This window comes from Myiozetetes cayanensis, unplaced genomic scaffold, assembly GCF_022539395.1.
Source record: "Myiozetetes cayanensis isolate MyiCay16 unplaced genomic scaffold, myiCay2020 scf223, whole genome shotgun sequence".
NCBI classification, from domain to species: domain Eukaryota; kingdom Metazoa; phylum Chordata; class Aves; order Passeriformes; family Tyrannidae; genus Myiozetetes; species Myiozetetes cayanensis.
The window spans coordinates 1-12,930 of record NW_026087438.1 but is presented as its reverse complement, the minus strand read 5'-3'; the positions used below and the strand labels follow the sequence as shown (position 1 = coordinate 12,930).

At 60.2% G+C, this 12,930-nt stretch overlaps 2 protein-coding genes across 2 annotated transcripts; both read right to left on the bottom strand.

Annotated features, from left to right (window-relative positions):
• Positions 1-3,921: 3,921 nt before the first annotated feature.
• On the bottom strand, positions 3,922-5,701 carry LOC126642247 (foot protein 1 variant 2-like). Its single transcript, XM_050319660.1, has 4 exons — positions 5,691-5,701; positions 4,862-5,058; positions 4,564-4,810; positions 3,922-4,533 (listed from the first exon to the last, which is right to left on the bottom strand). Exons 1-4 carry the CDS (start codon positions 5,699-5,701, stop codon positions 4,101-4,103), a joined length of 888 nt encoding a protein of 295 aa, XP_050175617.1. The 3' UTR covers positions 3,922-4,100.
• An 84-nt stretch (positions 5,702-5,785) lies between these two features.
• Positions 5,786-12,657, bottom strand: ARHGAP39 (Rho GTPase activating protein 39; the record flags this gene model as incomplete). Its single annotated transcript, XM_050319656.1, has 5 exons — positions 5,786-6,108; positions 7,697-7,866; positions 9,843-9,934; positions 10,574-10,773; positions 12,584-12,657. Coding segments are annotated over 5 exons (731 nt in total), but the record flags the coding sequence as incomplete, so codon positions are not given.
• Between the last annotated feature and the right edge of the window lie 273 nt (positions 12,658-12,930).

Below are 12,930 nucleotides of genomic sequence, written 5' to 3'. Positions count from 1 at the left end.
CCCCAGAAGGGTCGCCTCCCCCTTCCCAACATGGCGCCCCCACTCACCGCGCGCGGCCCCGCTCGCCCCCAGCCCGTACGGCGGCGCCACTTCGGCCTGCGCGCGGGACCCCGCCAATCACAGCGCGGGGATCGCGCACGGGGGCGTGGCCAGAGGGCGGGGAATCGGATAGACACGCCCCCTGCTCCCATGGCCACGCCCCCTCCTCTATAGACACGCCCTCATCCTGTAGACACGCCCCCTTCTCCCATAGCCACGCCCCCATAGCAGCGCCCCCTCCTCCCATAGCCACGCCCACCTCATCCATAGCCACGCCCACTTCATACGTAGCCACGCCCCTCCCCTAGCCACGCCCCCTCACCCCTTCAGAACCCCCCCACCCTACAGACACCCCCCATAAACACCCCTAAACACCCCTATAGAGCCCCCCACCCTACAGACCCCCTATAGAGCCCTAAACGCCTTTAGACCCCCACCCTACAGACACCCCTACAGACCCCCCACCCTACAGACACCCCTCACCCTACAGACACCCTATAGACCCCCACCCTACAGACACCCCTCACCCTACAGACACCCCTATAGAGCCCTAAACGCCTTTAGACCCCCACCCTACAGACACCCCCATAGACCCCCTCACCCCTATAGACCCCCACCCTACAGACACCCCTACAGACCCCCCTCACCCCTACAGACCCCCCACCCTACAGACACCCCTACAGACCCCCCCTACACACCCTACAGACCCCCCACCCTACAGACACCCCTACAGACTCCCTCACCCCTATAGACCCCCCACCCTACAGACACCCCTATAGACCCCCTCACCCTACAGACCCCCCACCCTACAGACACCCCTATAGAGCCCCCCACCCTACAGACACCCCTATAGACCCCCCTCACCCCATAGACCCCCCTCACCCTACAGACACCCCTATAGACCCCCTCACCCCATAGACCCCCCCACCCTACAGACACCCCTATAGACCCCCCACCCCCATAGGCCTCCCCTCATCCCTACAGACCCCCCCACCCTACAGACACCCCCATAGACCCCCCTCACCCTACAGACACCCCTATAGACCCCCCATAGACCCCCCTCACCCCATAGACCCCCCACCCTACAGATTGCCCCCTAAACGCCCCCGGCCCCTATAAACCCCTCCCCCCTCCCCAGCCCCTCCCCCGCTCCTGCCGGGTGTCCTGATGGGTTGGGGTCTCCCTGCATTTTTGGGGACCCCAAACCCCCTAAACCCCCAAACCCCCTAAATCCCCCAAAATCCCAAAAAACCCCACGGGCCCCTCGTGTTTCCCATACGGACCTTTTTATTCACACGCGTGGGGAGGGAGGGGCAGCCTCGCCCCCTCTCCCCAAAAAAATACAGAGTTTTGGGGGAGGGGAAAGGGGACCCTAAAAATCCCAACCCCACGATGGATTGGGGGGTCTGGGGAAATTCCCAAAGGAATCCGGGAATTTTTGGGGTTTTTTTGCGTGGGAGTTTTTAAGGGATGGGGTCCCTTTAATTTGGATTTTCCTCCTCCCCCTCCCTTTTTTAATATTAATAATAATAATAATAATAATTATAATAATAATAATAAATAAAAACCTCGAGGTTTAAAAAGAAACTCAGGGGGAAATGAATTAAAAAGGAATGAATTAAAATCCTTAATTAGAAAGGAATTAATTGGTTAAAAACACGAGTGGGGAAGAGGAGGGAAAAGAGAGGGGAGGAGGAGGAGGAGCCCCCGACCCCCACCCCTGGCAGTGAGCAGAGCTGGGAGGGAGCGACCCCACCCCCCCTCCACAAATTTTGGGACCCCCAACCCATTTTGGGACCCCTCAACCTTGGGGACCCCCAAAATTGGGGATCCACCAGTCGTGGGACTCTTCTGCACTGAGGGCCCCCCAAAATTTGGGGACCCCCACCCCACTTTGGGACCCCCTTGTCCCACTTTGGGACCCCCAAAGTGGGGACCCCTCCCAAACTTGGGGACCCCTCCCAAACTTGGGGATACCCCCAAATTTGGGGACCCCCCCCAAAATTGGGGACCCCCCCATCACCCGTGGGACTCTTCTGCACTGAGGGTCGCCCCCCTAAAATTTGGGGACCCCCCACCCCACTTCGGGACCCCCCTTGTCCCACTTTGGGGACCCCCAAAGTAGGGATCCCCCCCAAACTTAGGGACCCCCCTTCACCCATGGGACTTCCCTTGGAGAAATTGGGGTGGGGGGTGTTCATTAAATTGGGGGGGGTGTTTTTAATTAATAATTCTCTTTATAGGTCAATAAACTCTGCCGGGGACCCCCCACCCTGTGGGTGCCCCCCCCAAATCATTGGGTGCCCCCCCAAATCATTGGGTGCCCCCCAAAACCAGGTGGGTGCTCTCCCCAACTTGTGGGTGCTCCCACCCCAAAAATGGGTGTCCCCCTAAACCTGTGGGTGTCCCCCAAAACAAGGGGTGCCCCCCAAAAGCTGTGGGTGCCCCCTAAACCTGTGGGTGCCCCCAAAATGGGTGCCCCCAAAAGCCGTGGGTGCCCCCCCAAAAGCCGTGGGTGCCCCCCCTTGGGTGGACCCAAAGGCACTTGGGGGGGAGCTCAGGGGGGACCTTTCGGGCTCCGGGGTGGGGAGGGGGCACCAAGGTGGGCCCTGGGGGGGCACCAAGGGGGGCACAGGTGGAGCTGGGGGGGTCCCAGCAGAGCAGGTGTCTGTGGGTGCCCAGGTGGGTGCCCAGGTGGGCACAGGAGGAGCAGGAGATGGGAGATGCCCAGGTGGGTGCCCAGGTGGGTGCCCAGGTGGGTCCTGCAGGAGGAGCAGGAGATGGGGGATGCCCAGGTGGGTGCCCAGGTGGGTCCTGGAGGAGCAGCAGGAGATGGGGGATGCCCAGGTGGGCTGGGCAGGACCTGGAGGAGCTCGGAGGGGGCACCCAAGAGGGTCCTGGAGGGGTTGGTGGGCACCAGGATGGGTTGGGCAGGACCAGGAGAGGTAGGGGGAGGTGATGGGTGCCAAGGTGGGTTCAGGAGGTGATGGGTGCCAAGGTGGGCCCAGCAGGAGGTGATGGGTGCCAAGGTGGGTTCAGCAGGTGATGGGTGCCAAGGTGGGTTCAGCAGGAGGTGATGGGTGCCAAGGTGGGTTCAGGAGGTGATGGGTGCCAAGGTGGGTTCAGGAGGTGATGGTGGACACCAAGATGGGGCCAGGAGGAGGTGATGGGTGCCAAGGTGGGCTCAGGAGGAGATGATGGGTCCAGAAGGATGGGTCTCAGGAGGTGATGGTGGACACCAAGATGGGGCCAGGAGGAGGTGATGGGTGCCAAGGTGGGCTCAGGAGGAGATGATGGGTCCAGAAGGATCAGGAGTTGATGGTGGACACCAAGGTGGGTCCAGGAGGAGATGATGGGTATTAAGATGGGTCCAGCAGGAGATGATGTGTCCAGGAGGATCAGGAGTTGATGATGGACACCAAGATGGGGCCAGGAGGAGATGATGGGTCCAGGAGGATCAGGACTTGATGATGGGTGCCAAGGTGGGGCCAGCAGGAGGTGATGGGTGCCAAGGTGGGTTCAGGAGGTGATGGTGGACACCAAGATGGGGCCAGGAGGAGGTGATGGCTCCAGGAGGATCAGGACTTGATGATGGGTGCCAAGATGGGTCCAGGAGGAGATGATGGGTCCAGGAGGATCAGGAGTTGATGATGGACACCAGGATGGCTCCAGGAGGAGATGATGGGTATAAGATGGGTCCAGGAGGAGATGATGGCTCCAGGATGATCAGGAGATGATGATGGGCACCACGATGGGCTCAGGAGATCCAGGAGGAGATTCTGAACTCCAGGATGGGTCCAGGAGTACTGGGAGGAGATGATGGGTGCAAAGATGGGACCAGCAGGAGATGATGAGCAGCAGGATCCAGGATGGCTCCAGGAGGATCAGGACTTGATGATGGGTGCCAAGGTGGGGCCAGCAGGAGTTGATGGGTCCAGCAGGATCAGGAGTTGATGATGGACACCAGGATGGCTCCAGGAGGAGGTGATGGCTCCAGGAGGATCAGGAGTTGATGGTGGACACCAAGATGGGTCCAGGAGGAGATGATGGGTCCAGGAGGATCAGGAGTTGATGGTAGGCACCACGATGGGCTCAGGAGATCCAGGAGGAGATTCTGAACTCCAGGATGGGTCCAGGAGTACTGGGAGGAGATGATGGGTGCAAAGATGGGACCAGGAGGAGATGATGGCAGCAGGATCCAGGATGGGTCCAGGAGGATCAGGAGTTGATGGTGGACACCAAGATGGGCTCAGGAGATCCAGGAGGAGATTCTGAACTAAAGGATGGGTCCAGGAGTACTGGGAGGAGATGATGGGTGCCAAGATGGGACCAGCAGGAGATGATGGCAGCAGGATGGGTCCAGGACCCAGGATGGGTCCAGGAGGACCAGGAGGAGATGACTGGTGCCAGGATGGTCCAGGAGGGGGTGACTGGTGCCAGGAGGACCAGGAGGACCAGGAGGAGATGACTGGTGCCAGGATGGTCCAGGAGGAGGTGAGTGGTGCCAGGATGGTCCAGGAGGAGGTGACTGGTGCCAGGATGGTCCAGGAGGGGGTGACTGGTGCCAGGATGGTCCAGGAGGGGGTGACTGGTGCCAGGATGGTCCAGGAGGGGGTGACTGGTGCCAGGATGGACCAGGAGGACCAGGAGGGGGTGACTGGTGCCAGGATGGTCCAGGAGGAGATGACTGGTGCCAGGATGGTCCAGGAGGAGATGACTGGTGCCAGGATGGTCCAGGAGGGGGTGACTGGTGCCAGGATGGCCCAGGAGGGGGTGACTGGTGCCAGGATGGTCCAGGAGAGGGTGACTGGTGCCAGGATGGACCAGGAGGAGATGACTGGTGCCAGGATGGTCCAGGAGGACCAGGAGGGGGTGACTGGTGCCAGGATGGTCCAGGAGATGACTGGTGCCAGGATGGTCCAGGAGGGGGTGACTGGTGCCAGGATGGTCCAGGAGATGACTGGTGCCAGGATGGTCCAGGAGGACCAGGAGGGGGGATGATGCCCACCAAGGTGTGCCCTGCAGGACCAGGAGGGGATGAGGAACCCCCAGACGGGCGTCTCAAGGCCGGGTGGGTCCCGGGCCAGGCCCAGCAGGTCCCGTGGGTGGTGGGACAGCTGCTGGTGGTGCCAACCGCCCCCCTGGAGATGGGGTGGGCACCGTGACACGTGTGGCCAACCCCCCACCCCATCCAGCTCCTCCAGCACCCCAGGATGGACAACTGGACGGGTGGAGCCACCCAGGGCACGGCAAGGACCCCCCAAGGCCAGGTTGGGGCTCTCCTGGCATGGTGGTCACTGCGGTGTCCCCGCTGTGCCACCTTCTCCAGGAGATCTTGGAGGCCCAGCAGGTCCAGGTGGTCCCTCCCCTCATCTCCCACCTCCCACCAATCCCCCAAGGTGTTCACGCCCTGCTTGACCCTCCTGCTTCCTCCTCCTGAGGTGGTTTCGGGGTCTTCCAGGTTCACCTGGGGGTTTCTTGACCTACCCCTTCCCACCACCCCCTCCTCATTGTCATCACCACCCCCTCATTGTCATCACCCTCATTGTCATCACCACCTCATTGTCACTCCCACATTGTCACCCCCTCATTGTCATCACCCCCTCATTGTCACCCCCTCATTGTCATCACTCTCTCATTGTCACCCCCACATTGTCACCATCCTCTCCCCCCTCCAGGCTGAGTTTCGGGGTGGTTTTTCCCCCCTCTTTCCCCCTCAACCTCCCCAATCAACGCTCCGAGTCGGGGCGGTGACGCGGCCGGACCGAGATCGATGGGGTGGGCTGGGTGGGGTTGGGGAGACCCCTCCACCCTTCCCCCCCTCCCCGAGGGTCCTGAGGGTGGGCGTGGGGCGGGTGTGGGGGGTGGGCAGCGCTATAGGACGCCCTCCATGAAGCTGGTGTCGAGGTGCTGGATGAGCAGGCGCAGGAAGGACATCTCCTTGCGCGTGTTCTCGAAGATGACGCGCGGGTCGTCCGAGCGGCAGCGCAGGCAGTTGGGGGCCATCACCATGGCCAGGTTGTTCACGTCCATCTTGGTGACCGCCACGTTGGCCGGCTGCACGAACACCTGAAATGGGGGGAGGGGAGGGGAGGGTCAGAGAAGGGGAGGAGCGACCCCAAGGGTCAAGGAGGGCGGGGTTGGCATGGGGTGAATTTGGAGGACCCCAAGAGGAGGAATCCCAAGGGTGAACCAGGGACAGGGTTGGCATGGGGTGAATTTGGAGGAGCCAGAACCACCCCAAGGGTGAACCAGGGGCAGGGTTGGCATGGGATGAGTTTGGAGGAGCCAGAACCACCCCAAGGGTGAACCAGGGGCAGGGTTGGCATGGGATGAGTTTGGAGGAGCCAGAACCACCCCAAGGGTGAACCAGGGGCAGGGTTGGCATGGGATGAGTTTGGAGGAGCCAGAACCACCCCAAGAGGAGGAACCCCAAGGGTGAACCAGGGGCAGGGTTGGCACGAAGTGAATTTGGAGGACCCCAAGAGGAGGAACCAGGAGGGTCAAACAGGGGCAGGGTTGGCACGGGGTGAATTTGGAGGAGCCAGAACCACCCCAAGAGGAGGAACCCCAAGGGTCAAGCAGGGTCAGCATGGGGTGAATTTGGAGGACCCAGAACCATCCCAAGAGGAGGAACCAGGAGGTTCAACCAGGGCCATAAATGTGGGGTGAGAGGGAAGAAGGTGGAGCCAAAACCACCTCAGGAAGAGGAACCCCAAGGGTCAAGCAGGGGAAGGGTGGCACGGGGTGAATTTGGAGGAGCCCAAGAGGAGGAACCAGGAGGGTCAAGCAGGGGCAGGGTTGGCATGGGATGAGTTTGGAGGACTCAGAACCACCCCAGGAAGAGGAACCAGGGGCAGGGTTGGCATGGGATGAGTTTGGAGGACCCCAAAACCACCTCAAGAGGAGGAACCAGGAGGGTCAAGCAGGGGAAGGGTCAGCATGGGATGGGTTTGGAGGAGCCAGAACCACCTCAGGAAGAGGAACCAGGGGAAGGGTTGGCACGAGGTGAATTTGGAGGAGCCAGAACCACCTCAAGGGGAGGAACCCCAAGGGTCAAGCAGGGGAAGGGTGGCACGAGGTGAATTTGGAGGACCCCAAGAGGAGGAACCCCAAGGGTGAACCAGGGGCAGGATTGGCATGGGATGAGTTTGGAGGAGCCAGAACCACCCCAAGAGGAGGAACCCCAAGGGTCAAGCTGGGGTGGGTGGGAGATGGGTGGGAGGATTTCATGGAGCTCCTGGTTCTTGGGGGTCACCACAGGGTGAATTTGGAGGACCCAGAACCACCTCAGGAAGAGGAACCAGGGGCAGGGTTGGCATGGGGTGAATTTGGAGAACCCAGAACCACCCCAAGAGGAGGAACCAGGGCCATAAAAAGAAGGTGGACCCAAAACCACCTGAGGAGAAGCCACCAGGAGGTTCAACCAGGACCATAAATGTGGTGTGGGAAGAAGAAGGTGGACCCAGAACCACCTCAGGAAGAGGAACCAGGGGCAGGGTTGGCACGAGGGGAATTTGGAGGAGCCAGAACCACCCCAAGAGGAGGAACCAGGGCCATAAAAAGAAGGAGGACCCAAAACCACCCGAGGAGAAGCCCCCAAGCCAGGATCTCCCGCCCCAGGAGGGTGAGGGGGTCCAAGGAAGGCCATGAGCACCTGGAGGAAGCGGATGAGGTAGCACAGCACCATCTTGTTGATCCTGGGCAGCGAGTGGACGACGGCGACGGCCGCCTCGGGGTTCTCGTAGTGGCTGATGCAGCGCTCGTAGAAGTCGTGGGGGATCAGCGGCTCCTCCAGCTCCCGGTACCACAGCTTGAGCAGGGAGGCTGCAGACACAAAGGGGGGGTGTGGGGACCTCCTGGAGCTCCTGGATATCGCCCAACCCCCCCCGAGATGAGTTCTGAGGTGGGGGGGTGGTGGGGTCGTGGGTGGAGCTGCTGGTTGAGGTTTATCAATATCCTCACATCATACTCCCAATCAACCGTCCAATCATCCACCACCATCCATCACCATCTCCCCACCATCCCCCCAAATCAACCACCCAATCATTCACCCAATCATCCCCCCAACCATCCCCACCATCCCCCATCATCCTCCCAATCAACCACCCAATCATCCACCCAATCAACCATCCAACCATCCTCCCAACCATCCATCACCATCTCCCCACCATCCCCCCAAATCAACCACCCAATCATTCACCCAATCATCCCCCACCATCCCCCCAATCATCCACCCAATCAACCATCCAATCATCCACCCAATCAACCATCCAACCATCCTCCCAACCATCCTCCCAATCAACCACCCAACCATCCATCACCATCCCCCCAACCATCCTCCCAATCAACCACTCAACCATCCACCACCATCCATCACCATCCCCCCAACCATCCATCACCATCCCCCCAACCATCCATCACCATCTCCCCACCATCCTCCCAACCATCCTCCCAATCAACCACCCAATCATCCACCACCATCCATCACCATCCCCCCAATCAACCATCCAATCATCCCCCCAATCAACCATCCAATCGTCCACCCAACCATCCACCACCATCCATCACCGTCCCCCCAACCATCCTCCCAATCATCCCCCCAGTCATCCCCCCATCAACCACCCAACCATCCACCCAATCATCCACCCAACCATTCCCCCAATCATCCACCCAGTCATCCCCCCATCAACCACCCAATCATCCACCCAATCAACCATCCAATCATCCACCCAATCATCCACCCAATCATCCCCCCAGTCATCCCCCCATCAACCACCCAATCATCCCCCCATCAACCACCCAACCATCCACCCAATCATCCACCCAACCATTCCCCCAATCATCCACCCAATCATCCTCCCAATCAACCACCCAATCATCCTCCCAATCATCCACCCAATCATCCCCCACCATCCCCCCAATCATCCCACCAATCAATCACCCAATTATCCTCCCAATCAACCATCCAATCATCCCCCAATCATCCCCCCAATCAACCACCCAACCATCCACCACCATCCACCACCATCCATCACTATCCATCACCAGGAGAAGGTGTTGGACACAGGAGCAGGTGGATCCACAGGGAATTTGGGAAGGAGCAGGTGGATCCACAGGGAGGTGGGGATGGAGAAGGGGTGGGACAGGGTTCTCCTGGGGGGTGGATCCACAGGGAGGTGGGGATGGAGAAGGGGTGGGACATGGGACACAGGAGCAGGTGGATCCACAGGGAATTTGGGAAGGAGAAGGGGTGGGATGTGGCACACAGGAGCAGGTGGATCCACAGGGAATTTGGGAAGGAGAAGGGGTGGGATGTGGGACACAGGAGCAGGTGGATCCACAGGGAATTTGGGAAGGAGAAGGGGTGGGATGTGGGACACAGGAGCAGGTGGATCCACAGGGAGGTGGGGATGGAGAAGGGGTGGGATGTGGCACACAGGAGCAGGTGGATCCAGAGGGAGCTAGGGATGGAGAAGGGGTGGGATGTGGGACACAGGAGCAGGTGGATCCACAGGGAGGTGGAGATGGAGAAGGGGTGGGATGTGGCACACAGGAGCAGGTGGATCCACAGGGAATTTGGGAAGGAGAAGGGGTGGGACGTGGGACATAGGAGCAGGTGGATCCACAGGGAATTTGGGAAGGAGAAGGGGTGGGACAGCAGGTGGATCCACAGGGAATTTGGGATGGAGAAGGGGTGGGATGTGGGACACAGGAGCAGGTGGATCCACAGGGAGCTGGGGATGGAGAAGGACACCTGGGTGGTGGTTCCTGATCCCCCACCATCCCCCCCAGGTCCCTACCAGGAACGTGGGGGTCCTCCAAGCCCGTGGGGATCTTCCACTGGTCCACCTGCAGCTTGAGCGCGTTGACCTCGTCGATGTCCCCGGGGACCCTGCGGGGGCACAGGGAGGGACCCGCCCGCTCAGCACCCATGGGTGCTCACGGGGAGCCCCCTGGGGAGGGGGTGCAGCCCCTCTGGGAGCTGGGTGAGGCCACCGAGACCTCGGCACGAGGCCGGGGGAGGAGCCACGGTGGCCTCGGAGAGAGGAGGGGGTCTGGGTTCCACCAAACGTGGCTCCCACCAGGAGAAGATCTGGGTTGCCACCACCCTGGGGTCACCCAAGGAGAAGGACACAGTGAAGGACCAGGAGGACACCCCAAAACGAGATGATTCATGGCTCCCACCAGGGGAAGATGTGGGTTGCCACCACCCTGGGGTGACCCCCTGGAGAAGGACACCAGGAAGGACCAGGAGGACACCCCAAAACGAGACGATTCGTGCCTCCCACCACCCGAATCTCCAGGTGGCCACCCTGGGGTGACCCCTTGGAGAAGGATGAGGAGGACACCCCAAAACGAGGTGATTCATGGCTCCCACCACCAGAAGCTCTGGGTTGCCACCACCCTGGGGTGACCCCGTGGAGAAGGATGAGGAGAACACTCCAAAACGAGTCAATTCACGCCTCCCACCCCCGAATCTCCAGGTCACCACCACCCCCTGAGGCTCCCCTGGGCCGTGGGGTGTCCTTACCTGAAGATGCCCTCGGTCTGGTCGCCGTTGAGCGCCAGGACCTCCTCGGACAGGCGCGTCTGCACCCAGGGCAGCTGGCGCTCGGGGTAGCGCTCCCTCTGCAGCTGCAGGATGTCCTGCAGGGAGCTGCCGAACATGGACGGGTTGAACACGGCGTTCTTGGCGTGCCGGATCTCCTCCATGTTCGGCTTCTTCAGGCCCTGCCGGGGACACCGCGGGGTCACCACGGGGGGGGAGGTTCCTCCTCCGTTTCATTCCATTCCACCCCTCCCTCCCAGCCAGGGCTCCACCACACGGGGGGAGATGGTGGAGGTGGTCGAGGTGTCCTGATGGGTCTCATCATCACCCCCCCTCCACCACCATCCCCATCTGGAAGGAGATCCAGCAGATCCCAAGGGATCCTGGTGGCACCTCCACGCTGGAGGTGTGTGGGACAACTGGTGGGTTGTCCAGGAGGAGGAGCTTTGAGATTCTTCTGGGAAGCTCAAGATGGTCCCACCACCCCACCATCCTGATCTGGAAGCAGATCCAGCCCTGGGGGTGATCCCAAGGGATCCTGGTGGCAACTCCACACTGGTGGGTTGTCCAGGAGGAGGAGGAGCAGCCACAGCCTTGGGATTCTTCTGGGAAGCTCAAGATGGTCCCACCAACCATCCTGATCTGGAAGCAGATCCAGCAGATCCCAATGGATCCTGGTGGCACCTCCACACCGGTGGGTTGTCCAGGAGGAGGAGGAGCCACAGCCTTGGGAGTCTTCTGGAAAAGAGCTCTTGGAAAGCTCAACACTGGGGGGTCCCACCATCCCCCACCATCCTGATCTGGAAGCAGATCCAGCCCTGGAGATGATCCCAAGGGATCCTGGTGGCACCTCCACACCAGAGGGTTGTCCAGGAGGAGGAGGAGCCACAGCTTTGAGATTCTTCTGGGAAGCTCAAGATGGTCCCATCACCACCCACCATCCCCACCTGGAAGCAGATCCAGCAGATCCCAAGGGATCCTGGTAGCACCTCCACACCAGAGGGTTGTCCAGGAGGAGGAGGAGTTACAGCTTTGGGGTTCTTCTGGGAAGCTCAAGATGGTCCCACCATCCCCCACCATCCTGATCTGGAAGCAGATCCAGCCCTGGAGATGATCCCAAGGGATCCTGGTGGCACCTCCACACTGGAGAAGCTACACCAGTGGGTTGTCCAGGAGGAGGAGGAGCCACAGCCTTGGGGTTCTTCTGGAAAGCTCCTCACCAGACCCGGTACCGTGGAAGGGAAGATGGACACGGTGGATGTGGGGTAGGATGGGATGGGAGAGGTCCCCCAAAAGGACTCCCAGAAAATCCTCAGAAGATCTTCAGAAAGCTCCCAGAAGGTCTCCAGAAGTTCCTGAGAAAGTTCCCAGAAGGTCCCTACAAGGTCTTCAGAAGGTCCCCAGAAAGTTTCCAGAAGGTTCCCAGAAGGTCATTAGGAAGTTTCCAGAAGGTCTCCAGAAGGTCTGCAGAAGTTCATTACAAGGTTTCCAGAAGATTCCCAGAAGGTCATTAGGAAGTTCCCAGAAGGTTCCCAGAAGGTCATTAGGAAGTTTCCAGAAGGTTCCCAGGAACTCTCCAGAAGGTCCTGAGAAAGTTTCCAGAAGGTTCCCAGAAGGTCATTAGGAAGTTTCCAGAAGGTCGAGGTCAGAAGTTCCGAAGGTCTCCAGAAGGTCCTGAGAAAGTTTCCAGAAGGTCTGCAGAAGGTCTCCCGAAGGTCTGCAGAAGTTTTTCCAGAAGGTTCCCAGGAACTCTCCAGAAGGTCATCACAAGGTTTCCAGAAGGCTTCCAGAAGATGCCCAGATGGTCTTTACAAGGTGCCCAGAAGTTCTCCAGAAGTTCTCCAGAAGATCCCCAACCCCTCTGGATGATCCTGACCGTGACTCCTTCCCAAACTCCCCCACCCTTCCCACCTTGCAGCCCCCTCCCCCACCCCAAGCAGGGGTGACCACTCCCCTCTCCAACCCCCTCCAGGCCCCCCCACCGCTCGGTACCTTCTTGGCCCCGGTCAAAGCAGCCTTCTGGAGTTTGTTGTAGCAGTACTTGGCGTAAGTGCTGATGGCCACCCCTGCAAGAGAAGATGGCCGTGGGTGGGATGTCCCCTCCAGGCCCTGGAGGGGCTCCTGAACCCCCCTCCCCCGCCTTGGATGTCCATCCCCACCCCCATCACCATCTCCAGTGGGGTTGAGGAGCACAAGGGACCTGGTGGAACCTCCTGGACCATCTCCAAGTCCTGAGGACCTGGTGGAACCTCCTGGACCATTCCCACAGCCCTGGGGACCTGGTGGAACCTTCTGGACCATCCCACAGCCCTGGGGACCTGGTGGAACCTTCTGGACCA